The 27,195-nt window shown below is 38.8% G+C and overlaps 1 protein-coding gene across 1 annotated transcript in view; it reads left to right on the forward strand.

Moving 5' to 3' along the window:
• LOC140229113 (uncharacterized) overlaps positions 1-27,195 on the forward strand; it is a 131,139-nt gene that overhangs the window by 49,107 nt on the left and 54,837 nt on the right. The window contains exon 3 of the mRNA XM_072309378.1: positions 21,806-22,021. Within this exon, the coding sequence (XP_072165479.1) occupies positions 21,848-22,021 (174 nt within the window). The 5' untranslated portion in view covers positions 21,806-21,847. The remainder of the gene's footprint in view (positions 1-21,805; positions 22,022-27,195) is intronic.

Genomic DNA, 27,195 nt, shown 5'->3' on the forward strand with positions numbered 1-27,195 from the left:
CCAGCAAAAACTGTTGATTTTTTGCTCAAAATGGGCACATATGCATGAAAAATGTATGAAATAGTGATGTTAGAACACTACTTTAGTTGGGTAACAATGAAAATGCAAAATACTAGCCAAAATGATATGCTGACAAGTACTGCATTTTAAGAATATATCAAGTCATGGTTGCTTCTTTATGTTTTTTATTGATTATGGATTATCAACAAATCGGGCCATAGCAGTATCCATTGCTCTTCCAAATGAGATTGAATCTCATGCAGCTTGTTGGGAAATACAATTGTTGGGACACAATCAGTCATTACATAACATTCAACCAACCCACTACTGCACTGCAATCAAACTTATTTTAAACTTTTGATCTCAAAATACTCCGAAACAACTCATTATCCTGGCAAATCATGTCAGGCAGACAAGTTTCTGCCTTAGACCCTTTCGATATGTTGCAAGTAAATTACAAATGGTAAAATGGTAGAAGATGAATTTTGATCCCTTATGAGAAGTGTTTTATCTTTGATTTGATATTGATTAATTAATGGTGCAAACTTGTAGGACATCTGTAGTGAATCTTGGTTCTTTGGAAGACACTTACTGTACACCCCTTTCAGGTAAGGCATAACAATGTTTACAATCAGTGCTAACTGTAGGTCCAATTGCATTGGCATGGCATACAATAAATTTGAATATTAAAGCCCTCATTTCTAATTACACTCTACACGGCAGAAACATAACAGACTGAGGAAGTTTACATGCCATCGCAACTTGAAGTTGTTGTTGTTATTTTATCCCAAAGTAGTGTTCAGTATAGTGGGTGCTGTGCCCAAGAAGCAGAAAATTTTTGGCTGGTGCTGTGGAAATCGACTGTTTAGTCTGGCAGAAACTTGTAAAAGACTGGCAGAGTTTCAGAAATCTTCATATTGCAATTTTTTTATGCTTTGAGTTTTGGTGGAATGTATGGATAGTTGCCTGGCATCTTTCAGCCAAATCAAACATTGTTTCAAAAACAAAGCAAAAGTGTGTGTGTGTGTGTGGAGGGGATGGGAGTTATGCTATCAGTGTAAACACCTTTTTTTTTCTGTCTCTCTCTCTCTTCTCATTACAAAGTTAGATTATTTAAATGGGAATGAGGCCTAACTCAGGCAGTTAATGACATGCTTCATTTGTTATGTCCCTGGGAGGCGTACAGCGTGTATTTATTTGTCATGGAATATTCTTTGCCACTGCTATGTGTCTGATGTAACATAGGAATGTTCTGTGAAAAAAAAGATGATAGTGATGTTTGTCATAATAGTTTAAAGGTTTAAAACCACTGTGTTATTGAGAAAAACAAGTGAATACACAGCAAGAGAGATACAATGTATGAAGTGAAAGGTTTGATCGGTATTTAAACAGGAATTCTTCAGATCATTCTGTGTAAAAGGTCGTTTATGCCTTTTGCAAACATAATTTTGCATGGTTAAAGAATTATGTCTGCCAACATTGTGTATGAATTCTCTGACAGTAATACACCTCAGAGTTAAAAAAAAAAAAAGAAATGAAAAACTAATCCATATCACTCAATAACATGCTCCCCTTTTATCCCAAGAATAACAGTTTTTCCCTTTTTTTTTGGGGGGGGGGGGGTCTAAATAAATTGACTAGAAATCTGTAGTATTGTTCGGCCTGCCATCATAAAGAAGTTTCCAGTATTATTACTCTGAGGAAAGGTGTGAATAACCTACCTGTACAATCTATACCAGCTTATGAAAGAAATCTAATTTTCATTGTTATGAAATGGACTCATGAACTTATAAAAGGTCATATTGGTTTCATTTTTTTTCCTCATAAATGTGTCAATTAAAAAAGATAGCATAAAGGAAATAATTTGCAATCTTGAGACAAATTTGGTCTCCTTGAAACTTTCTTGTCATTGTGATTTAAAAATATAGCTAGGTCATCCCTAATCTGCCAGCAAACTTTGCTTCCCTTGATAACTTTTTTTTCTCTGGATGGTGTAATGAGCCTGCGGCTAGCCGTTGCTACCCAGTTTCAGTTGATAAGGCTGTATTTCAGCCGATGTGTGCTGTATCGATCCAGCTCGTGGCTTGATGCTACAGAGCCAGTGCTCTCGTTGTATCTGTGTGTTCCTGATGTGATCTTGTGCTCTTCCATCGCTTGCCCTCTTTCTCTGTCTCCTCTCTTGTCGCTGCTCGTGGTGTCGCGTTTGAGGTGAACCCCAAATTGGAAGATTTGAAAAGCAGGCAGTCTTCTTTACCTCTTCATCCCCTGTACGAAAGGGGGGGGGGGGGGTATTGGAAGGTGGAGGGGCTGAATTAGTATTATTAGTTGCCTACAGTCACAATGTTGATACTACATCGCTCATCGCATAAAACACAGGAGTCATCACACACTCCAGGGAGGACCTCCCTGCACACACACACGTGCATGTATGTACACTGTGGGAAGATGTTTCTCAGATTATATTTTAAAAAAAGCTCAGTACAAGGTGAAGGTACTTCGTTCGCATTTGGAGTTTGATGACAGTAGCATGCACAGATTGAAATTTGATGGTGCGTTGAAAATTCTGAGGTCTTTTGTCTTGCATGTTGCACATGCAGAAATTCTGTCTGTGATGCCCATATATTTCACCGAGTGTTGAATCCTCCATATCAACATTCAGAAAAAAATATTAGCATATCTTTGATCTACGTTATTTTCAGGGCTTACTGTTTGCAAAAGAAAAGTGTTTTTAAAGCTTAATTTGTATATGACCAACTGAAGATTCATGATGATTTGCTCTTTGTAACTAGTGCTAAAAAGGTTTCTCACTCTAGTTGTTTCATCCAAATGATTTTTTTACCCCATACTTGCTGTGTTTCTTTTCACCATGCAGGCGCGGCGCTAGGGTGCAATTAACTCGCCAAAAGCTTATGACCTCGAAGCCTCAGTTGCAAAAAGTAGACAGCTTGTGTGCGTAAAACCGCTGGGGAAGTGTTGCAGGACAATCGCAATATCTCACCTCAAAGCCATCAAATGATTAAATCTATACAGCAAACTGAAGAAGAAACTATTCTCTAACTCGTAATGTTAGTTATTTGGGGTTTTATTGAGGATAAACGTGTGAAAATAATGTCGAAACTTAGCTTCCAAAACAGAAAATTTGGTCTCAAAACAAGTGTTATTTTCTCACATTTTCCTTCATTGCACAAAAATGAAACTTCGGTATATGACTTATGGTAGTATATCCATGCTGCTCTCCAAATATCTTTTCTGTATCATTTGGCGCACAGCTATGTCTGGAAAAAATCGAGATCACTGTCACTTGTGACCCACGTAAAATCCATGGCGTAAGGAATACGCAGTCCGATGTATTGGTTTTTGTGCTGCTTGAAACAGTTGAAGCACAAAGCAGGGTTCCTCTCTTGCCCACTCACCACCCTGCTGACCGAAAATCGACCTCTGTCGCATTGCGCCGAGCCTGACACCGCTGATTGGCTAAGCGTGCACTCACCAGTAGAAAACGCATGCGCAGGAGGATGATCTAGTTGTGCATGTCCAGTATCTTCTCTTAAAGTTGGTTGTCTTTTTGCTCTTATTTTTACCTAACTACTAATTGCACAAACACGAGACTTCGCAGGTAGTGAGTCTGGTGTATACAGACTAGTAATATGTTGATCAAATGCATATTCATGCAGGCGCAGACTTGTGTCGGGAAAAAATCGTAACCCTTTCCCACAGTCGACTCAAGCAGAAAAATACACATATCTCGAAAGATACATCAGCGTTTTCGCCCAAAAATCATATGAAGGATGATATATTCATATTTGATATATGTGTGAAGTTTCAAGGGATTTGGTGGTAAAATAAGGGAGATACGAGGAGGTGAACTTTCGAGATTTTTTGTCCTTCCCTCCGCACAGCGCTTCGATGACCGTTAAGAATTCAAAAGCTTTGGCCTCTTATCAGTGAGTTAATTGCACCGTAGCACCGGGGCTGCATGGACAGGGTGTGAGTTGCATTATGAATGTCACTGTACTGATATCCCCAGGGTGCTCCAAAACCACCTGCTTACTTGCCCAGGGCATCCCAATCTTAACTGCTGGGCAAGTAGAATATGCAGTGGATAACTTACCTGTCTAATGCAGTGGACACTTGTCTGATGAATGTGTAGATTGGAAACAATACATCTTGACTCCATCTTTCTGTGTTTTTCTGCCCCCCAGTGTATTATAAGTGTTGAAAGTTAGAACTTTCGAAAATACACTACGATTTGCATCCATTGAGGTGTAGCACACACGATCACACTGAAACTGCAGATGATAAACACATCACATTGACAGGGAATTAGGTAATGAGCATGTTGAGTCATTGATTTTCCCAAAAATTGTGACTTTAACAGATGCTAGAGGATGCTGTGAGAAGGGGGGGGGGGGAGATATTGCTCCTGGAATCATGATACTAGAGTTTGCCCTCCAGGAGGATGCAACCATCTCATCTGAGCATCTCATTTTCACAGAGATGCACCGATGATTAGAAATCAGTGCAGGATATATCCCATGTGTGTGTGTGTGTACATCGTGTACCAAATATAGCTCATAAATCCACCCATGGAGGGAGATGTTCACCTGAGCTCGTTGCCAGTTTGGGGGGGGGGGGGATGCGACAGTCATTGGTGCAAACCATCCTCAAGATATTTGTGATAACTGTGATTTGGACTAGTATGTTTTAGTGTGATACCTTCATATCATGTGGTATGCAGCGTGTGAGAATAACCCAATCCCCCAGAAAAAAAAAATAATAGAAAGAATAAAATGAAATCATTTTTTATAGGAATATTATAATGTGGGTTCCTTTTATTTGTCAGTATTTATAGAGCTTGGAGTGCATTAATCCCATTTGCTATTTGCAGAAAGTACATATGTATGTATTGCATGAACTTGAGCATGTGATTTGTGTTCTGAATCCTGTGCTAATTCTTTAGACATAGTCCGTCCACCAAAAAATACAAAATAACAAAATAACAAAAGATAGAATGCTTAACAGGTGATGCCACACATCCGTCATTCAGATAAAAATGTTGTGCATAGTTCAATTGTTGTTTTCTCTAGTTATCTTTGAAAGAGAAGATATGAGTACATTGTACAGGCCTGTGAATTTGAATAAACGCATTTATAAATGTTGGACAGTATCAAAATGCATTTGTGGAGAGAACATTTACTTCTACTGTATCAACAGCCTTCTTTGTCATGTTTGTATTTCTGTGTCTGTGACATGAAATCATAATGATGGCATGTCATCTACAGGAATTACACTTTTAGGAAACTATTTTCACGGCACAAAGGTCTCTGTTGAATTATTCCAACTGTATTTTGATTTCGACAGTGGTCTCCACAGAGCAGACCTTGGAACTTGTGAGTCCATTCTCCATCACAATTTCTGTGAATAGATTTTTGAATAAAAGGAATTGCAAATACCACTGGCATGAATAAGTTTGCATTTTTTTTTTTTTTTTTGCTGTCGGCCACATGTGTGGAAGTGGGATAAATCCAAGTATCCAGTTCTTGATAGTCTTTTCATTTCGTAAGGGGAGTTTCCTCCAAATATGGTGATTCTGTGCATACAGAAAATTAGTAAACTTGGCAAAAGTTTTAGGAAACTCGGGCAATCCATTCGAAGAGTTCAGAATTTTTAAAGATTTGCTTAAAACCATCTGCTGCCCTCTCTTGACAGGTTCTATACAATTAATTATAACTTCACAGTAGCAACATGATATCATACTTTAAAAGTTACGAGAAGAAATTCACAAAAATCCACTTTTCCACAACACAGAAAGAGCACTGAACTAGTTCCTTGAGAAGGCATGGATAGTGACAGTTTTCCTTATATCTCAATGATAGGTCAAGGGAATGTGTATCTGTCTTAGAAATGAAATTTTATGAAATTCCTAAAGATTATGATTTCTTAATTATCATTCTATTACTGTGGAATTTCTGTCTAGAGAGGACAGCATATGGAATTATCCAAAGTTATAAAATTTAATCCATTTCAAATAGATTCTATGAATTGTACTTGAACTTTCTGCAAACATTTCCCTGAACTGTCTGCATGAGCTGCACCCTCACGTACGTTTCATGTTTGGAGAAACTCCCCTTTGAAAGGTGTAGTTCTCTTGTTGCGTTGCTCAGCCATTGCAAAAACTGGTAAATTCTGCAGTCAACGTACCATCTCTTTGTTCATGTAATAATGGAGTTCTTCACAGTCAGACTGTACAGATGTGTGACCATACACAAACCACACCACCTGCTCCAATCAATGCCTTGGTTTTGTTTTGTTTCTGTTGGGTTTTTTTCATCGGCAGACATCATTTTGACCAAATAAAAGCATGCTATGACTCTTTTATACGAGACATTTAAAGGGACTTGTGTTATAATGTCATGATATCATTATTGTCATGACACAGCAAAAGGAACATTATTTGATTTGCTATTGCCTTATTTTGAGCTACCCTATTTTTTTTTTTTTTTTTTGGGGGGGGGGGGTCAGAATTTTAATGTGCCCATTAACATAAAAATGAATTTCCATGCACGCTCCTGTGATGTAAGCATGATGTCTTGAGCTTCAAAATGTCAAGAGCAGTGAGCCCAAAAAGTGAAGAGCTTTTCACCCAGAGATAAGGAGGACACATAGGTGTGTTTGTGGAGCCTCATGTGACCAGTACTTGGCACTCTCTGTAATCTTCATGGTCACTTTTACATGATCAAATATTCTGTACTTCTTTATTTTTATTGATTTTATTTTTTTAGGAGCCATTTGTCTCCAAGAGAACATGATTATGATTATTACATTGTCAGATCTTCAAAACAAACATATTGACTTGGATATATATGATGTGATGCACTGTCTAGTTGAACGCTGTAATCCTGTGAGGACAGGCTGATTTTGCTACAACACGCATTTCCTTTAGAAAACTGCCCAAGTATACTCGGGACGCATCCTCCATGGGTTTAAAAAAAAAAAACATGTTTTGTTCTGCTAGGTCATTTGAACGGGTCCCACCAATTTGTCTTGAATATGCAGAAATCAACATTTAAGTAAATGCTGCCATATCTCATTGCATGACCAGGATCTAGTGAATGTTGACATGTGGTGCTCTCCTGTGCAGTGTATATCATAGTCATGGATGTTTACTGAAAATGAGTGTGCTTTTCATGATGGACCTATACATTTCCTGTGACATCTCTGTGGCTAACATTAGTTAGCAGGGCATCTCTCTGTCATCCTAATTGGTATCAAACTTCTGCATCATTTCTGGCATAGCTCTGAAGATTTACTGGCCCCTCAGAGCATTTAAAGCAATTTGGGCTGAAGGAGATGTAGCTATCTTCCTGATGAGATGATATTGATTTGATATTGCATCTACAAGGATAAACCTTATTGAGCATGATTCAGTCTCAAGGATTTTTTTCTGGTCTTCGCAATGGTAGTGTTCGCATCATGCACGACATCTATGTGCTAGCATATTAACATTGCCTCTGGCTCGATTGTCGAAATGAGGCATCTGTCGTCCTCATAAAATCGCATGGTTCATTTTATTGGTTTAGACAAAGTTTTGCCACTGACAATGAAACAGATGGTTTTTTCAGGTCAGGAAATGCCACATATTTGTTACCTGAAGAATCTTTGGAGATAGGATCGCGTGTCACAAACAAGGGCAAAATGCCTGGCTCTTGCTTCCGTTGGGCTTGATGTTTGTTTCCGTGGTAACCAGAGACGGGAGGGTGGGTGGAGGGGGGGGGGCGTTGGCATATCTTGCAGCTCAGAATGGTAGGCTACCTGCATGTGTCGTCAAGTAGACAACATCCTTTGATACTGTCATCAGATACCGCTCTTTTATCGCAAGAAGGAAGCAGGTTTACTCCAGACTATCTTACCACGTGAGACCTTACATAGGAGGTTATCCCATGCTCTTTTGGCATCAATTTAGGCTCCATTCATTGTCAGATAAGTATTGGATAAGCATCTGTGGTAAGTTCATCCACGTTTTTAATTTTTGTTTCCTTTTTTTTTCTGTTTTCTGGGGTTTTTTTAAAATACTTCTGATGAGGGTATTTCTTGTGGTTGAAATATTGAGGTGTGTCCTGTATTTACAGTTTATATAATAGCAGTCTCTTGGAAGTTGAAATTTGAAAAGACTACGTTGCGAGCTCACACCCGCATTGAGGATGCTTTATTGCCGCTTAAAATATTTAATAGTTTTCACTTACTGTGATGGTGTGATGGGTATTCTATTATCTCTCCTGCATCACACAAAGACCTGTGAACATTCTCCCACAGCACTAAATTAGCTTGTTGACTGCACCATGCCGCCAAAAAGGATGCATCTTATTAGGGGGTCGTCAAGGTGCTATTAATGAGTCTTGTTTCTCTGCAGGATTATCTAGTCTCTTCATCAGTGTGTGTTATACTGGTATATGTTTTACATAAATAATAGGCTGCCTGTTCCCTGTCCATGCGTTCGTTTCTGACTGAGGTATATTCGGCCATGCTACACTGTATGATATTGGATTATGTGATCACCTGTGTTTTAAGTAAAATAAGGAAAAAAAAAACCCTGGAAAATCAATGATAGCAGGATGCTATTTGAAAATAGATAAAGATATGTAGATCAATAGATCGGTAAATGGACAGGTTGATAGATAGATAATCAGATATAATTATAGAGAAATGATAAAAAGAAAAGTTGCTCCAAAAAGATGAAGTAAAAAAACACACACACTCTCATATGGTTAGAAGAGAAAAATGTTTTATAGCCTTGTTCGTATGCTTTGTGATTGTTCTTCATGTGATTATATTTACAGAACATAGTTTGTCTTATCTCATATCTCCACCTCCCTATGAAATATAATCATGCAGGTTTATCCTATATCTATTAATATATTATATTGGATAGTATGTAATGTACAGTTTCATTCCAGTTGTACAAAGGATATGAATTGACAATTACCAGTCTTACTGTAGACGTGCCTGTGTTGTTCTGTTTGAATCATGTGTTCAGGTGGGGGGTGCTGACATTTTGTAAATGTTGCACATAAATAGAAAACATGATCCCACATAAAATGAACTTGTGACATTTACTCCCAGCCATGTGAAAGCTATGCAACTGCAGCAATGCCATCATATTTTCATTGCTGCGACCAGAATAAAATTTTGCGACCTTCAGACTAAAGGATTGTAAAGGATAAGAAATTATGTTTGAGTAATAACCATGTGCACATCTTATGCTTGCGTGCAGTAACATGGTTTGTTAAAGGTCCAGTTTACCTTTGGGAGCAGTGATTTCATAAATGTTCAAGATATCACATTTGATGCATATGTGTAGGTCTGTTGTATCATAAAACATCCTACCATATATTTGCAATGAAACCTAAAATATAAGGAGATATCAGGGTTTTTCTCAATAAACCGTAACTGTATACGGTTTAGTCTGGAAACATTTTTATTATAACTATTGTTCACATTTTGTGTATTTAACAACACTTAACATCGATTATACGGATTCAAATTTTGACAGTGGTTGTTTCTATCCCTAACTCACATTTTAGAACTATTTTAGAGCACTAATGCTTTCATCAGCAAATGGTAAATTATGCCTTTAAAGGTTGAGTAGCATCAACTGTGCACTGGCAGAGAAGTGTCAATGTACAGTGTGTACAGTAGGCCTGTATATGTATTGAAGAAAATATTTGTGTGCTAGATGTAAACTTGATGTTATGAATGAATTGGAGGTCATCCAACCAACCTTGGACTGCCAACTGTATTTAGCACTGTCCCTTCTAAAAAGGAATCAATACAGTAGTATATTATTGATTTCTAGACTGTCTAGTCTTGGCATACAGGTGTTTTTTAAGTGTGACTTCCATGAATCTAATGCTTCACTACCAGTAGATTTTATTGTTTCTTTTTTTAAGTTTGTTTATTATTGTTGAAGTTTGCAAGTTTTTCTGTGTATGTGTGTGCTTTAGGGTGAGTTGTGGTGTTCAAAAATATTTGTGAAGGTTCAGAATGATACTGACATCACAAAGTTTGAACAGTGTTGTTAGTGCCCATCTGGTTCTATTGAAAGTTAGGATTTAAGACAATTTTCCCAAGGTTTTGTGCATATATGTATGTGTCCATGTATATGATATGATAGGATATGATGTAGATAAAATAGATTGATAGTGATGGGATTTCTTTGAATTCAATCATTTCCTGTATTTTAGCACATCTTGATGACAGTGTTGCTTTGTTCTTTGCTGAGGTCCTACTTCATCTGTCTCCAAAACATGAAGAGGAGAAGATGAAAAGGTTTGTGGAAGAGATAGAAAATGAAAGACAGCAGGGAGTGAGGTTGTGAGGTCTGCTGTGACAGACAGACAGACAGACAGACAGAAAACCTCAGACCAGGGCTCCCTGTTCAGACAGAGAGGAATGGAGTGAAATGCATTGTACTACAAATTGTTTTCAGTGGGAGATGTACACTTGATAGTGGCAGGTGCTAGCTTACTGTGAGGCCAAGGCAGATGGAGGTTAATTTATGAGATGCAGACAGTAGTGGCCACACCCATTTTTTTTCCTACCATAGATTAGGGCAGACAACAAAAATGGTGGATAAGAGCGGGCAGAAAGGAATTCAATGGCTGCTTTGTCATGCCTTAATGCAAACATGCATGCATACAGTACTATGTGTGAGGGAAACATAGTCACGTCATTGATATATCACCAATGTGACACCGATGTACATTGCAGTGAAATGCATTTTTATACCTGACTTGCATGTTATACTCCCTTTTTTGTGTGTTCATCATCATATCCATGCTCTTCACAAGTCTCTTTAACAAGCACATATCACATATGGAACAAAAAGAAAAAAAAAATAGCATGAAATGTCAACAAAGTGTTCAGTATTTATGCTGGCACTCAAATTGTCATACATCTGTGTGAAGTTTCTATTTGAGCTGGAATGTACACACTCGTTTACATTTTCATGTTGTTTGCTTGATCGAATCTTGTCATCTGGCAAATTTATTGTGTCCACAACAGCGAACAATTCTGGTTTTCAATTTTAGTCAAAGCATGCGTCGTGTGCAATATACGGTAGAACTGATCAACAGAGTCTGTTCACAGGAAATGACTGTGAAAAGCCTGGAGTATGATGCAGCCAAACACCTTTATAAAATGACTTCCATATTTTCATAATCATATTTGTTTCTTTAAAGCTATAGTCTTAAGAAGATTGAAAACTTTCTTGTATAGCTAGAGACAGAAAATCTTTTGAGTAGAACTGACTATATACGTTGAAAATGATGCATACTGACTGCTCCCAAAACTTTGACGTTGTTTTAGGTGATGTTTTTTCCCATTCTCATACCAGCGTTTCCCCATTATACTGAACATACTTCATTCTTGTGTCAAAATCAGTGTTTTGGGGTGTTTTTTGTAAGTGTGATTGTACATTCTGATACCTACTTTGCTTGAAGTACAATGTTTGTTTCATTAGGCAGAATTTTCCTTGTGACTAGATCTGCAGAATAGCCCAGACTGATTATTGTACATGTTACATATGATAGATACATGCTGCTTTATTACCAGCATCAAGTGGTCTGTAGAGTACATACATGTAGCAGTACAATATTTGTAATTGTAATTGAGATGTAAACATGTTTTAGCAATGATAGGTCCTTGTATCACTGTTCCATGACCCAGACAGTTATCAGTTATCTCTGGGATGTCATTTTGTGAGACACAATGCTTAAACATGCAATCCAACTGGATTCTTGTCTCAATTTCACTGACCTGTTTGTTTCCTTGGATTCCAGCAATTTCATTTGAAGGGTTTTTTTTTTTTTTTTTTTTGCTTTTGAGAAAAAGTTTGCCTCAGCCTCCATCTCTGTCAATGTTCGTAGTTACAATATTTCTGTGTGCATTGAAAACAAAACAAAACACAGGTTTTCTAGTGATTTTCGGCTCATATTGAACATGAAAGAACTGTTGTGGGGAGACTGTGTTGTGTATTGCTAAGGTTGGCCCGACTTGGAATATATAAATTGGAAATTCCTGAAACGCTTCAGAAAATACTCACACAACAGGCACTCGCAAGTGACCCAACTTGGAGAAGACTATTTAGTAGTCACCGACTTCTTTCGAGCTACAATAGTCTTTGTGTAGGATTCGTATCGTGGTACACTTCGATGCACACATATGCTGATGGGTAATTCTAGCAGGGCCTGTGCTAGACTTGGTTTTCCAATTGTAATTATGTACCATTGTGGGCAGCGAATGAAGATTGATTCAGTTGCAGAACCATAGTAATCTGTTTACTCCCTCCCAGTAAAATGCATCAAATGTGATTTTGAGATGATTTGCATTTACTGAAAATGGCTATTACGTGCCTGTATGGTCTCTGTTCAAGGCACATTATTTTCTTTATTTTGCTGTAGCCATACATTTTAAAAATTATTATTTTTGTTTGTGGTTCTAGACTTTTGTGGATTTACTTTTTTGCTTTTTCTGTTTCCATGTAAAGCAACATAATATTCTATATTTTTTTATCTATTCATTCTCCACTCATGGGAAGGATTGCCCTTTCAGCCATAGTTGAGCTGATTTTCAAAGGGGTCCTTGCCGTACATTAAGAATAAACAAACAAACATGTACATCCAACATTGTTTCAGTGAAATAGAATATATCATGGTGCATATAATCATATTCATGATGTCCAATCTCCAAACTTCACTGCATTCCCAATGTTGGGGTTTATTGAGTGTATTTTGATATTTTGTGTTTAGTTTTTGGCAAGTGGAAGGCAGCTACTCCAGTCACTTATTACCTGCTGGCTGTTGTCCGTCAGTTCCTGTGGCTTTGACTTCATTTTACCTCTGCCATTTCTGATGTTGCCATCAAATCAAAGACTAGCATCCTTTTACCAAGATGAGTGTTAAACAGTTAATTGTATGACAAGCTCAAGCACATTTCTAGTACCCCATTAAAACACTATGAAACAAACCATTGGCAAACATTACAAACTTCCTATCTACAGGTGGTCATCATGGCATTCTGCACCTGTATTATCTCAAGTCTTTTTGTGCTAATGGTCAAGTCCAAGCCAAGGTCTTGGCTTTGTTCAGGTGTTATTTACGTTTGCACACTTTGGGGGAACCAACATGGCTTTGATATTTGTGATTGTTAGTTTTTGAGTACTCATCATGACCACCATAAGCTTTGAGTCAGCAAGAGTTGGTTACTCCCATTTTGTTTGCTTAGCTCCTCGGCTTCTCCACAATAGCATCAGCGTGTGCTGCTGATGCCGGTAGCGGTGGTGTGGCGGCGGTCTGGTTGGTGACTCATTAGGCTGTCTTGTGTAGACAAGGTGTTTCACTCCGTGTGTGTATATGTGTGTGTGTGATTGCTCACCCTTTTAGACAATGTGCTGAGTTACACCCTTGTTAAATGAAATGAGAGTCAGAGTAAGGAATTACACTGACTGATGTGTTCCCGCTTAATGAAGGGAGTTTGCTGAAAAGTAATAACAATAAAGGGTCCCTTTATGATGCGCTTGGTAGAGACCGATGATGCAGCTTGAACTTTAGACCTGGCTCTCGATGCTTTCGGTGAGATCATCATTTTTTTGATGATGCATTGTGGAGAGAGCATCGGGTGGTGCAGCTGTGTATTCCACAGCTCTGATTTCTGCGTATAAAACTTCTTTGAGACTGTATAGATACTAAAGTTTTCTCCAAATCAAAGCAATTATCTTTTAAACACGGGCAATACACATTTTGCCTCTCCTCAATGTTTTGTTACTTGGGAGTTACCATGGAGTTTGCTGTGTTTTTATTGGATTAATAACAGTTGCCAAGCATTGCACATTTCAGATTCTTGAGATCTGCTTTCATCAAAGAAGAGAGATCCTTCAACAGATTTAAGAGGAATAGCTTGAGGAACATCTTCAAACTTGTGTGATGGGATTGTTCTCGTGTTCAAACATTATCTTGACTTGTAACATCATCCAACCGACGGCCAGATAATTCAGGATGATGAATGGAAATCTGTCATGACGCCAGCATTTTTTTCTCTGTGGTAGTTGGGATTTGGTGCCTTCTAATCTTGCCACTATAGTGACGAATGACCGGAGCGGAGATTAGTGGTGGCTTTGCGTGCTACACGTGAGACTTCCTCCCCCGCGCCGAACTCTTGCCTGCTGAACGGACCCGCTTGGGAGAATGTCTGGCTGCTACGGGAGCCAGATGCAAATTGTGACATTGACGTTGGTTCTGACGGCACTTCCCTCTGCTTGTTTGAGGCCCGGTGCCGACACATTCGGGGCAGAGTTTAGTGCGATTATCCACTAAATAATGCATTTCCCTTCCAACCTTTTCCACTCTGCCTTCCTGACATCCAGGCAGACTTGATGATCCCATACTTCCAGTGCTTATCAAGTCAACATTCTATGTGCCTGTCACAAAGTACACAATCTGGCACAGGCAGATCATATTTTAGGGCCCCCAGACCTTGGGTCTCACAAACACAGTAAAGCCTACAAACTTTGGAGTGGCTTTGGGCATAATCAAACACAACATTGTCAGTGGAAGGTGATCCACCGATGTTAATCCCCGCTGATTTCGTAGGATGACATTTCTTCCTTGGATGTGTTCCCAGAGTGCTCAGCTTCGTCTCGATGTAAAGCCGCCAGGAGCCATGTTATGGAGGATAAAGCTGATCACTCGACAATGCAACGTGTTCATGGCAAGTGTCTCATTTGAGGACTTGAGTGAAAATTTCCCCGCCAACCTTGCCACCATTACTCAGCACCAGGATTCACGGATGTTTATAACAAAGACTTTAAATAGCATTGAACTTGACTGATCTCCTCTTTTCGCAGCGCTGAACCCACGGACGTCCTGTGCTTGCATTGTACAGCTTTGGAGTCACATGAATTATTTTGTTGAGTGCCCTTGTGATTTTCAAACAGAGAACAGTAAAGACAAGTGAATGTATTGGATGTAGCAATCAAGGTTAGTGATTTTTTAAACCAACATGGGACTTATACTGGATATTCATTGAATTGGACAGACTTGAACATCATCCTAAAAGTTCAACAGTATACAGAATCTAGCCTGGCCCCAATCTTCAGCATTGTTTCCATGGAATATATATATTCTGTGATTTGAAGATTGCTTTCATGTTACCTTTGTGTCTGTGACTGATGCATCTCCACCAAAGTGTATGATTGATGGTTCTTGCTGTCAAGTGACAAAATCCAACTTTAAAGGAGCCAGTGATTTAAGCAGCACAGCAGATGCCATAACAACTGTGTCAGAGTGCACAGAGAGACCTACAGGTACGCCAACATTCTGGTCTCAGAGAGTTGTAGGAAGACCCTGAAACTCAGCTGGACAAGTGAGAAGTGACCCATATGTTCTTCTGCAAACGTGCCAAGTCGGAATCATCTTGCAATTTTGGAAACCAGTATTTCGAACTTTTTCTTGCTGAGAAGAGTGGAAGTTTCTCCCCCCTTTAAAAACACACACACACACACACAAAGAGAAAGACACAAATTACTGCAGTCCCAATTGCTTCATTCAATCTTCCTTGGTTTACAGCAATTTGTATTGCGTGCCGGAAAGTGAAGTCTTTTCCTTGAATCTACATTGGCAATGACATCATAAGCTAATTAGAAACTTCACGTCTTGAATTGTGTGATTGAGGGGAACACATGGAACCACTTTGGGATTTCTGATGCACAAAGGCATTGGAGTGATAAAACCTGCAGGAACTTTCTCCTCTTTCTTTTTTCCACTGTGGGACACCAACCAACGGGCTCTCCTGCAGAGGACAGATAGTGACCAGGGGGGTTCCATACTGAGGCTCCGACCCCACTGTGGGCTGTCTGCTCCAATTCCGTGCTGCTGCTGCAGTGGTCACCGTGGCAACGACATGCAGCCGCGTTCTTTGCACTCTCTCCCACGCAAGTTGGGACTCAGATCGCTGTGAGATAGATCACACTTGTTTATGTGCCTCGCAGTGACTGGACTTTACTGGACGGACAGCTGAAATTTTTCTCAAAGGTCATGTGACACAAAATCATCGAAAAAAGAGAACAAAAATCTAGAATCTCTGAGGAGTAATTGGGCAGTTCTCATGTTACATCAAACTTTGATAACTCATTTGAGGAACCAGTTGACCAAGCTCCACAATTTGATTTAGTATTGCATCAATGCTCACTTGTGTCTCACCAATCCACCTTCATGTGTAACATATATCTAGCAGGCTCAAAGTCAAAACTATAATTTGGAACTTGAAATTGAATTTCACCATTTTGTCTGTGGCTTGACAAGAGTAACTCAAAATCAAGATGCAGAGGCGCATGCAGAAACATCGAGAGAGGCCCAAATCCTGGTATGGGGGCACAAGCACTGAGGTCGATGATACCGACCGCGTCTTGGCCAAGTCTGACCTATCAAGGTCTTACACTTCGCTGTTGAACCTGGGGCCCAGCCCAAGCACCAAACAGCGGCGACGGGGCTCCCTGGGGGCTGACACTGCCCCGCCCCGCCACTTAACATGGTGCTTTGAGGGATGGGAAGAATCGGTGCTGTTTGTGGGGCTCATCGTAAGTATCAGTACATCATGTTCTACATGCCTTTCCCATCTTGAAATCTTGCAGATGGCATAATTTGACCATGGTGCCATTTTCTTGAAGTCATTAGTTGTGAGAAGGCCTCAATGCATCAATGTATCCAACGTCTTTTGTCTTCACTGACCAATCAGATAGATGTCTTTCTTTCTTGAGAGTGAGATAGATCACATTCGGTGGGCATTTTTGATTTCCTTGCATTTTGAATATTTTGTGAGAGGAAAGTCTGAGATATTGTAGATTGGAGACCTAGTGAAGTTTGGGAAAATCGAAAGAAAATAAACTCTTGTGATAGTTTGATTTTGAGCATTATAGTTTCCTCTTTGTAATAATGTTGAACACATCATGTATTATGTCTTCTTTCTTGTGACTGAACACCAACAACAACAAAGTTGGAGTTGCATTATGTGGGGACTTGGATATTTATCAAATTGTTTCTTGAACAAAAATGTTTGTTCACCATTGTGAAGCAGATAATGATTTTCCCGCAGGCAAATATCATTGTTCAGAATTCATCTATGTCCAGTCTGGGTCTATTCAGCAGTGCTGGTTAGTGGTTTTGGGCACTACTGACCTAGCCCATTACTCCCATAAATTTTATGATAAAAGATGTGATCAGATAAGAGCTTTGTACGGAATCCCTGACCATGTGTATGACTTCAGAGCAAGTATTTTTGCAATAGAATTAGCTCTGGCCACGCTGATTGGCTTTGTTGATATAGGGTCGATCGTGTCGAACCTGCGTCTGACCAGGTTGTTACCAGCTTTCCTGTCGTCTGACGCAAATGACGTACATTTGAATTACTAGTAGAAGAGACTGCATAGCAGACTGGGAAAGAAATGCACAGTGTGTGGTCGCAGCTCACATTTAGAATAAATTTCACTCTAATTGGCATTCTGGTGAGAAAGCCGCAATCATGGCATTTGTAGTTAATTTGAGGTAATTTGGTTCGATCGAGTTAGTCAACCCAGTAACACTGGACCAGACATGTGAAGAAAATGATAAGGATGCTAATTCCTGTTCCTTTTCATTTAGAGAGTATGTCTTGTTTGTAACTGACGATGTTAAAATCGTGTTGAAGCAGCTGGGAGTTAGATGTAAGGCTGATGAACGATCTTCTCTCTCCCCAAATAGATAATTGTTAATGAGATTTTGGAATCTTGTTCCATCGCAGAGTGAAGCTAACACAGGGTTAGCTATCAGAGAATGGATAAAAAGCTTTGTATATGTTCCTTATTTTCTAGTGGGTGCTTGCAGAAGAGTGCCAGCTAGAGCTAATATTCCACAGGTCAAGTTACATGTTATTGGTAGAGATGGAATTCATGCAAATTTCCTAGGATAATACACACATGTTTATCATCAGGATGGGCATTCATATATTCTCAAGTGGGACTTTTTAAAATGCAGATTAAGCCTACCTATGTGATAGCATATTGGGAAAGTACAGTATTTCCAAACAAGATCAATGCAAATTTCTTCAGTGAAATTGTTTTTAGAAAGCAATTAAGAATGAGAGGTTTTTTTAATGAAGGTTTGTAAGATTAAGCCTACCTATGTGATAGCATATTGGGAAAGTACAGTATTTCCAAACAAGATCAATGCAAATTTCTTCAGTGAAATTGTTTTTAGAAAGCAATTAAAAATGAGAGGTTTTTTTTAATGAAGGTTTGGAATAAATCTGTCCTTTCTCTCACACGACATCATTATTTTCTCTCTTTAAGCACCACAAAATGTGTGTAGCATGAGTGTCATATATTTGTTAACCGGAAGCAGCAGTGCTGAAAGGATGTGAGATTGTTATTATTATCTTCTTCTTCTTCTTCTTTTTTGGCGGAAGAGCTTTTCATTCTAAAAAAATGACAGTCCAAGTCAATTGGCTGATGGGAATATTAATACTGACTTTATCACAGTTTCATCAAAACTTGTGTGTTGGGAAATTGCTCACATTTTGGGTACATTCCTTCACTTGTTTGCAGTACGTGGGAAAAAACTGGCAGGTCGGAAACATTCAACAATTCAATGACTTTTTTCATATCTTTACACTTGACTGAAGCTCGAACAGTTTGCAAGAACTGGAGTCTTTCCGTGAAGTTGTTGGTGCATGAATAGCCTTACAGTTACTCTGTGCAACAAAGGAGTGTAATATATCACAAGAATGCTATTATATATATGTTCCTTTCTTTTAGATGAATGTAGCATCAACTGAGCAAGACCCAATTTTTCACTTTTCAGCAAATGTGCCATGAATGTTTTGTTGAAGGTATAGGGGATAAAAAAGAATATAAAAAAAAAAGATGCAAGCTCTTGAACTGAATGTCAACAAAGGGCTTTATTCATCCATCCATTCATTCATTTATTCATTCATTCATTTGCTTTCCATCTCCAACAAAACATATAATTGATTTTTTTAAACATAAGATATGTGCATATAATATACCAACATTCCGAAATATGATAAATTAAATTTATGGATAAGGTGAAAAGAAAAACCACAAAAAGATATATTCTGAAATTTCGAAAATGCAGGAGATGGGAGGAATGCTTTAAAAAATTCTTGTAGGGTGCATTCCTCCAAAACATGGTAAAAAGATAATACATTTTCTCCTGTTAAGTATTTTTAGTAAGGCAAAGCATACCATCTAGCTTGGATTGCTCATTGTTATGTCTTTTCCCTTCTTTGAGCCTGGCAGACTTCCTAGTGCATTTATAGTATATTAGGCACATGAATATATATCCACTCTTGTAAATGTTTCCAAGCTACAATGTATTTTTGACCTTTTCCTCCTTCCCACCCACATGATATCTTTCTTGTTGTTGTGTGTTATGGGTTACCAGACTTCCATTTTAAATTATGACTCCTTACACTCATCTTCTTTTTAATGTATGACAATCAATTATGCAAGTTAGCTTAAATTTGGATTTTTTTTTTCTCCAACTGAAGCATGGCCATTTTGCAAGCCATGTATCCTTGCGATCCTCGTGTACATGTACACATGCAATTGTACAATTATGGTCAAAGGATATATTTTGAGTTGTGTGTGCAGCTATTACTGTGGGGTTTACTCACAGATCTCATGGCTCAATGTGGAAATATGACAAATCATCCCACAACAACAACAACAAAGAACGTGGCAAAGGTACCAATCTTTGTCGCATTTGGAGAGTGTCTTGTTGATGTGGAGTCTGTCCGTGGAGACTATGCCAGAGAAGATGGTGTCTGCTTCAAAACTTCCCAGCCCCTGTTGTCCCTATTAATTAGCTCTTAATGGAGCCGAGAGGAAGCAGGGACTATATTTTGCCCTTCCCAACCTTCCTTAATCAGATCCTCACTCCCCTGTTATGAAAGGATGGGGCCATTAAATGTCATGCAAGTGTCACGTAATATTTGCTGCTTTGCAGCGTGGCACTGATTACCAAGTCCAATTCGTGCCCATCAAGTCCTAGAAACCGCATTTTTATGATTTAGATGCTGTATCTGTTTTATAGTAATTTTGGCATTCATTGCTAGTATTTCAGATATTGAGCGAATACTTCTGTCCCATTTAGACTCTATATGGCCATAAACCAACTTGCAAATTCTAGGTGCAAAAATGTCAAAGGCCTCCAAATCATTATACCTGATCCTTGTATTGGCTCCACATATCATTACCATCATCATCGTTATCATCATCATTGTCATTTTTGATGATGTTGTTGTTATTGTCATCATTACAATTATTCTGATGCCAGTGAATATATGAATAACAGGTTGTTGCTGCTTCTGTCAATAGGCGTTTTCACATCAGCCCGATAAAAATCCAAGCTTGAGATATTTTTCGCAATTGCGAATTAGCGCGCTAATTCACATCAGCCCGAAGAGAATTAGCCCGAAATTTTTTCGAGCTAATTCGACAGCTGAGCATGTGCAAACAGCATCAGTAATGTGTGCACTTTCAAAAATTTCTCATGCTTTGTGTGCAGTTTGCCTCGATCGATCGGGTCACACACGCTAGGCATGATGGGATGCATCGCGCTAATTTCTTGAGGCGTTTTCACATTATCAAATAGTGCGCTAGTTCGCCAATTATCCCGCTGTTTCAGAAATTTCCCGAGTTGGACTCGAGAAATTTTCTCAACCAGAGCGATACAATTAGCACGCTAATTTGTGTTCACATTATCAAAAGCGCGCTATTTCGTGATCGGGTTAATTTCCCAAGTCAGAAAATAGGGCGCTATTTCGAAACATCGGGCTGATGTGAAAACGCCTAATAGGTCTATGTTATGTCACTCTCAGTATTTCATTTGCTGATTTCACAGCACACATTAAAATGGAACCCCAAACCACTTTATTTTCAGACTAGGGCTGGTTGTGTTGAGAATGACTGAATAGGAAGAATTACATGATATGTCTTTAATGCTGGATTTTCCTTTGTTTGTTTTGTTTTGTTTTGTTTTTTTGTATTTTTTTTTTAGATTTTGTTCAGTGTATTAATTATTCTGAACTCTGAGGCCCCCAGCAATGAAATGCCTGACAGGTTTATGGCAGTCAACTGATCATGAATTAGATCAGTGGTTTGACTACCTGCAACTTTAGTAGTAGCCACTGAAACAGTGACATTGTGAGGGAGAGGCAGTTGAATTTGCCTCAAAATTTACTATGCCCTGGAGAATGTATAACAACAAAGTATGGATATCTCTTTTTCTGAGCCATGTTGAAATATGTCATTAGCCACAATGTCAAATTCCTTATATTCAAGACTTTAAAAAAAAATACCTTGACCACTTTGTCCTTGTGCTGATTAAATGTTATGCCACGTAAACTGAGCATGGTTACACATTATCATAATTGTCTATAATCTGTGTAGTGTGCAGATTTTCACTCACATTGCTCTCTTTTTGGACTGCAAAGACCCAGCACAAACTTCTCCATGGATATTTTCTACTTACCCCTTGTTTAAAATGGAAAGATTATGTGCCAGAAGAACTGTATCCTTAAACTGTTATATCAATATATTACCCATATTGTCTTACATCAGTATATTACCTACGTGCATATAATATTACATCAGTGTATATTACCCATATTGAGTTACATCCATGTATATTACCTGTGTATATTTCTTGAAACACATAAAATTAAACAATGTTCTGCCGTTTCCAACACTTTGCAGGAGGACTATGTGAATAGGACCAAGAAGGCCAAGACAGCAGCTATGGAGCTACCATTTGGGAGGCCAAATGGGACCACTCCCACTGCCACACCCACTGCCGAGCCCACCCCCAATGGCACCATGGATGATGCGTCCCCCTCCACCCCGCCCCAGGAGGCACCAGAAGTGGGAGACTACCTCAACATTCGTGTCCGAATCGCAGACACAGACATGCAGGTATGGAGACTAGCTGACCTCCTCTTTTCTTCACATGGTCTTTTATTACCTCCATCGAGGAAGGAGGTTACATTTTCATCGGCGTTGGTCTGATTGTTTGTTTGTTTGTGTGTGTGCCAAATAAGATGTTAATAGAGTCTGAAATTTGCAGGAAAAGTTAATAATGATATAAGGAACAGATGACTTAATTTTGGTAGTGATCTGGGAATTTTTAGGGATTTTTTGACAGATTTTTGATCTTTTGGCATATAAGGTCAATGAACTTTAGGTTTGCATATAGCACACTAAAGCGCATGCTCTGCTGTGGCAAGGCGCTGCGCAGCTTGAAGCTGATGACGTATACAAAAGTAATGGGAAATAGGCCGATTTCCATCATGCGTGTGTGGATGGAAATGAAAGTATGGCAGAGGTCTGTGCTCTCCAAAGTGCTTTTCTAGTTTATTCATTTACCTCTTGAGTTTCACTTATTTCTTTCTATATCTCTATCTCTCTCTATCTAATCCCTCTTTGTGAATGCACTCCACGAAGAATCCTTGAGGATTCTCTGTTGCTGTTTTTGTTATTTTCAGGGTAGAATTGATAACTATGCAGTAAACCTTTCTTTGACGTAGTTGTGATATATTTGGTCTGAGTGATTTACATTTGAAATTGAAGAAAAAAACACCTGATTTCTCCCCAACTCGCATAGATTAGAGCTTGCTGTGTGCCAGTTTACAGTCGGTGAAAGTGCAGCGGAATTTGGGTTACTGGCTGGGCACCACTGCCCAATGTAATATGACGGATGAAGTGTGAACAACAAGAGAAGGATCAGGCATTGTGTTCAAGCTACTAGATTTTTTAGTCATGCGCAACAAGATTTTGCAGGCAAATTGATACAGGATAAAATGCTGAGGAAAATGAGATCAAACAACTTGATGAAGCACTACAGGATTTGATCAGTGAGGGGGAAAAAATCTGTTGACAAAAAAGGCAAAGAAAAAAAGAACCAAAGAAAAAGAAGAAAACTAGATACCGAAATCTTTGTGCTTAGAAGGGCGGGCAGAATCATTATCTGACTGTCTGCCTGGCTAATCTGGGTTTGTCCAATACAGGAAGCAATTGCCATTTGGATGAGCTGCCAACTGGCTGGCCTGTGTAGACCTCGATGATATTGTGTATACCGTGGCTAGTGTGATTATGGTAATGCTGCCTTATTTGTCTGCTCTGGCTGCTGTAGTATTCAGTGCAAGCTGATGTGAGCGAAATGTCAAGGTGTTACTTCCATTCTTTCGTATGATGATAGTCAAGCAGGAATTTGTTACAGAACAAAATTCATGCTGGTTATTGGGCCCTTCCCCCTTCCCTCCCCATCCTATATCAATTCTTTTCTATGTTCATTCTGAAAGACAATATTTTTGGCAGAGTTTTGATCAATATTTGCACCTCGAACATCTTTGGCCCTTCTTCTGTTTTCCATCATAGTTATTGGACAACATTTCATACCGCCCAGCCAGCAAAATAGAGCAGTTTCCAGAATTTGCCAACCACAATGTTTAACAGCATTCATAAGATATACTGTTCTTTGGAGACCCCCTCCCCTTGATTACATATCCCTCTTTCTTTCATTTTCATAGTTTCAACAACTTAGTAGTTACAGCAAGAATATTCAATTGTATGCCAACAGTCAATAAAAGTGGGCCATCACGATTTCAATGCCATACACAGTTCTCCACAACCTCCAATTTTGTCTGTATCTTAGTTTTCTATTAAATTTACAAACTGACAGTTTGATATAGATATATTCAAAATGGAAATGTTTTGGATACAATGCCATTGGACTTCTGAACATATAGCCTGGCAAAACCAAAGGGGTTGCTTTACCCTTGCCGATGGGAGCTGTAAAAACTGTAGATAAAGTTAGTATGGGAGTTGGGTGAAGGGTAAAAAAAGAATGATTTTTTAAATCAGACTCTATAGCAGTGTGTAGGATCTACCAGATTGTCTCATTACACAGCCACATTGACTTGATTTTTTCACCATGTTTACTCTGCAGGCCAGTCAATTGGTTATTCTTCAAACAGCATATTGTATCAATGAATTTCATCCATTACTTTTTTTGATAGAAATATCTTGAATAAAAGAACTCCTAGTCAATATCTTATGTCTTACATGCATATCTTGCAGTTATAGAGGATTCCTTCTGCAAAGTATGAATCTTGAGTACATGTATTACACTGTTATGTTGCAAATAGCTATCTTGAGCAAAAGAAAAACAGCCTTGTTATGATATCACATCCTATTTACCCACATTTTGTGTTTACAAGGCTTGTATTTACAAGTGTGGTCTTCCTACAAATTTATGTGAATTATTGAAATTGCTTTGTGCTGTTCCACAATACCTATAATATGTAAAAATGTACTGCACTGATAGCAAATGCTGCCATTCAAAACAAAATATGACTGTTTGTCAGGGAGAAAAAAAAAATGTATTCACATTTTCCAACTCGCAATGGACCCTCTGGTATCCCTCTGTGATTATGCAGGAAGTGGTTACTTCTGGTGCTCCTAATTAGAACCAATTAATAACTCCGGTCGAGCTTTGCGTTCTAGTTCTCCGTCATACTACTATACCACCCGGCAGACAATGACTCAGGCCAGCACCGTTCACATTGCTTCCTTTTCTCGTCATTGTAGTTTTTCTGAAGCGAGCTGACAGCGTCCGGACCTCTTTAATTAGTGCAAAGCGTGTGACTTTGTCACCACAAAATCACCCAAAAATTGTTTTAAGTCATAGTGGAAGTACCCTTAGATGTCAGATTTCTAGGGAAATGGCTTGAATGGCATTGACTGGTTGCAGAATTATCTAAGAATAGATTGTGAAGTATCAGAGTCATTATGGTTATGTGCCGAAGCATCTAAACAAAATGTATAATTTGGCAGGATGTTTCCTTGGAAAAGGACCTACTCAAAGCAAATGCATGTTTACTTGTGTTTGATGTGTGATATCCGCGACATCATGTGTGTGGCAACTAAATATGTGCCATAATGATGATGGTGATATTTTTTTTTACTGTCTGTCTTGAGGTGACTGGGATACACCAAAAAAAAAATCAGACCAATATTCTGTCAAGACATAAAGCAGCACAGTGGGAAATGAGTAACAAAATATTGCATGCTACGTGCATATGATGTGTGCCCTGCATGCATAAAATTTCCACAATATTCTCATATTCAGAGCTTGCGACATGCTCAAATTTCAAGTTGTGGACGACCCTGCAAACAGTTTTCACTGTCACAAACAGTTTTTCTTGTTGCAAAGAAATATTGAACACCGGCATGTTCAAAATTTCTTTGCAAATTTTTGCAACAAGAAAAACTGTTTACAACAGTGGAAACAGTTTGTGAATTTCATCACAGCCATTAATGAACCCTGACCAAAAACTGACATTCACTAAGATTTGCTCCATTTGCAAACATTCGCCGCTCAGTGCAATACTCCCTTTATTATCAGGCCAGTCATTCAACCAATTTGTCACTTTGCCTATATTCAAAGTAAATGTTCCCAAGGGGAATATTCAACAGTAGAATTATTGGAGGAAAAGGCACACAGGATACAAAGAAGAAAATAGAGAATTATCAACAACAGTATAATCGTTCCTTCTCATCATACACCAAAGAGAAGATTGCGTGATCAAAATCTACTCCAGTATCTGTAGTTATCATTTGCTCGCTGTATATAAAATATGGTGTACATTAAAAGTGCTTCCACCTCATTCATGACAATAGAATAGCACAATGTTCCACCTGTGTGGAGGGTAACAGTGCTTGGTTCTGAATTGAATTGTTATTGCAAGTGGGTCTTGACCCTAATTACAAGCAGACAGCGTGAAACTTTGGGTTATCTTTGGCAAGGTCAGTTGATTTGGTATATAGATCTATCTTGGCTAAATAGACAAAGTGCCTAATTACATTGGCATGTGTGATTAATTCAGCCCCAGCCCCTCAAACAAAACCCAAGCCAAGTCAAGGTGACAATGGTATAATGCCTTCACAATAAACATAGTGATTAACAAAGAAACTAGGCAGGGGGTAGGATTGGGCAAATATGGAGGGGGGGGGGGAGGTGTTTTGAATGAGATTAAAATGTTCAATGCTGTATTCAAAACCTCTGATAAAGGAATCAAGTTTGAGAATATTCCATCCGCAGCACATTGTTACAAAACTTTTAGAAGCATATTTTGTACACATTTGTTGTGAATTTAGCAGGACTGTCAATGATTAGGTACAAACAACAACAACAACAACAACAACCACCAATCTCATTTTCTTTTGATTTTATTCTCATGCATTTGTTTGCAAATATGTTGATGTACATGTACAGTATAGTATGATGCAGGATTGAATAATTGTTCATGTGCAGAAGGCGACCTCTTCACAATCTGATTATTCATAATTGTACAGTGTTATGTTTGTGGCTAACATGCCAATATAAACTGCGATGCAGTACTATGCACAAGTGAACTCTGTTCACATCTGTTCCACCCCCTTACCCAGTAAAAGGGTAGGGTCAGGTCACTTCTGCATAGTGGGGAACATGACCTGTTCAGGCTTGCACCAAACTCAGAAGTCAGGCCGCAAGATTTTTGAGGGGTTTTCCCTTTCCTATGGGTGTTGATGAGCATACTTCTATAACTTAAGACTTTTTCCAGATCTTCTGAACCTGAAGTTTGTGCAAAGTCAGTGCAAGTTTGATAGGGTGACATGTTCTGTTCAGTGTTACAGAGGAATCTTCAGTGTTTGCTATGCAATTGAATATTGTGTTAATCGGTTATGGAGCAGCGTAGAAAGATGGTGTAGGGAGGGGGTATATGGAACAAAACTGAATGCATAATAGTGATTGCTCCTATTTATTTGTAGTAATATATATTTGTAGTTATCCCAACCTGTGCATTTAGTGCAAATTTGTGGAAATGTAGTGAAATGAAATAGTCACTGTTACTGCTTGAGGGAGGTAACAGTAGCTGTGTTATGCCGTTTGCATATTACTCACCATTTGGCTGAGACTCCTATATACATGTGATGTTATCAAAATGTCACATACGTGTACCCAAGAGGTGCATTATATGCAGGCACTGCAGTGCCAAGCACTATCATTGTCTTGCTCATTGTCTCACAGGAGATAGGAAAATATGCAT

This window comes from Diadema setosum, chromosome 5 (genome assembly GCF_964275005.1).
Source record: "Diadema setosum chromosome 5, eeDiaSeto1, whole genome shotgun sequence".
NCBI lineage: Eukaryota > Metazoa > Echinodermata > Echinoidea > Diadematoida > Diadematidae > Diadema > Diadema setosum.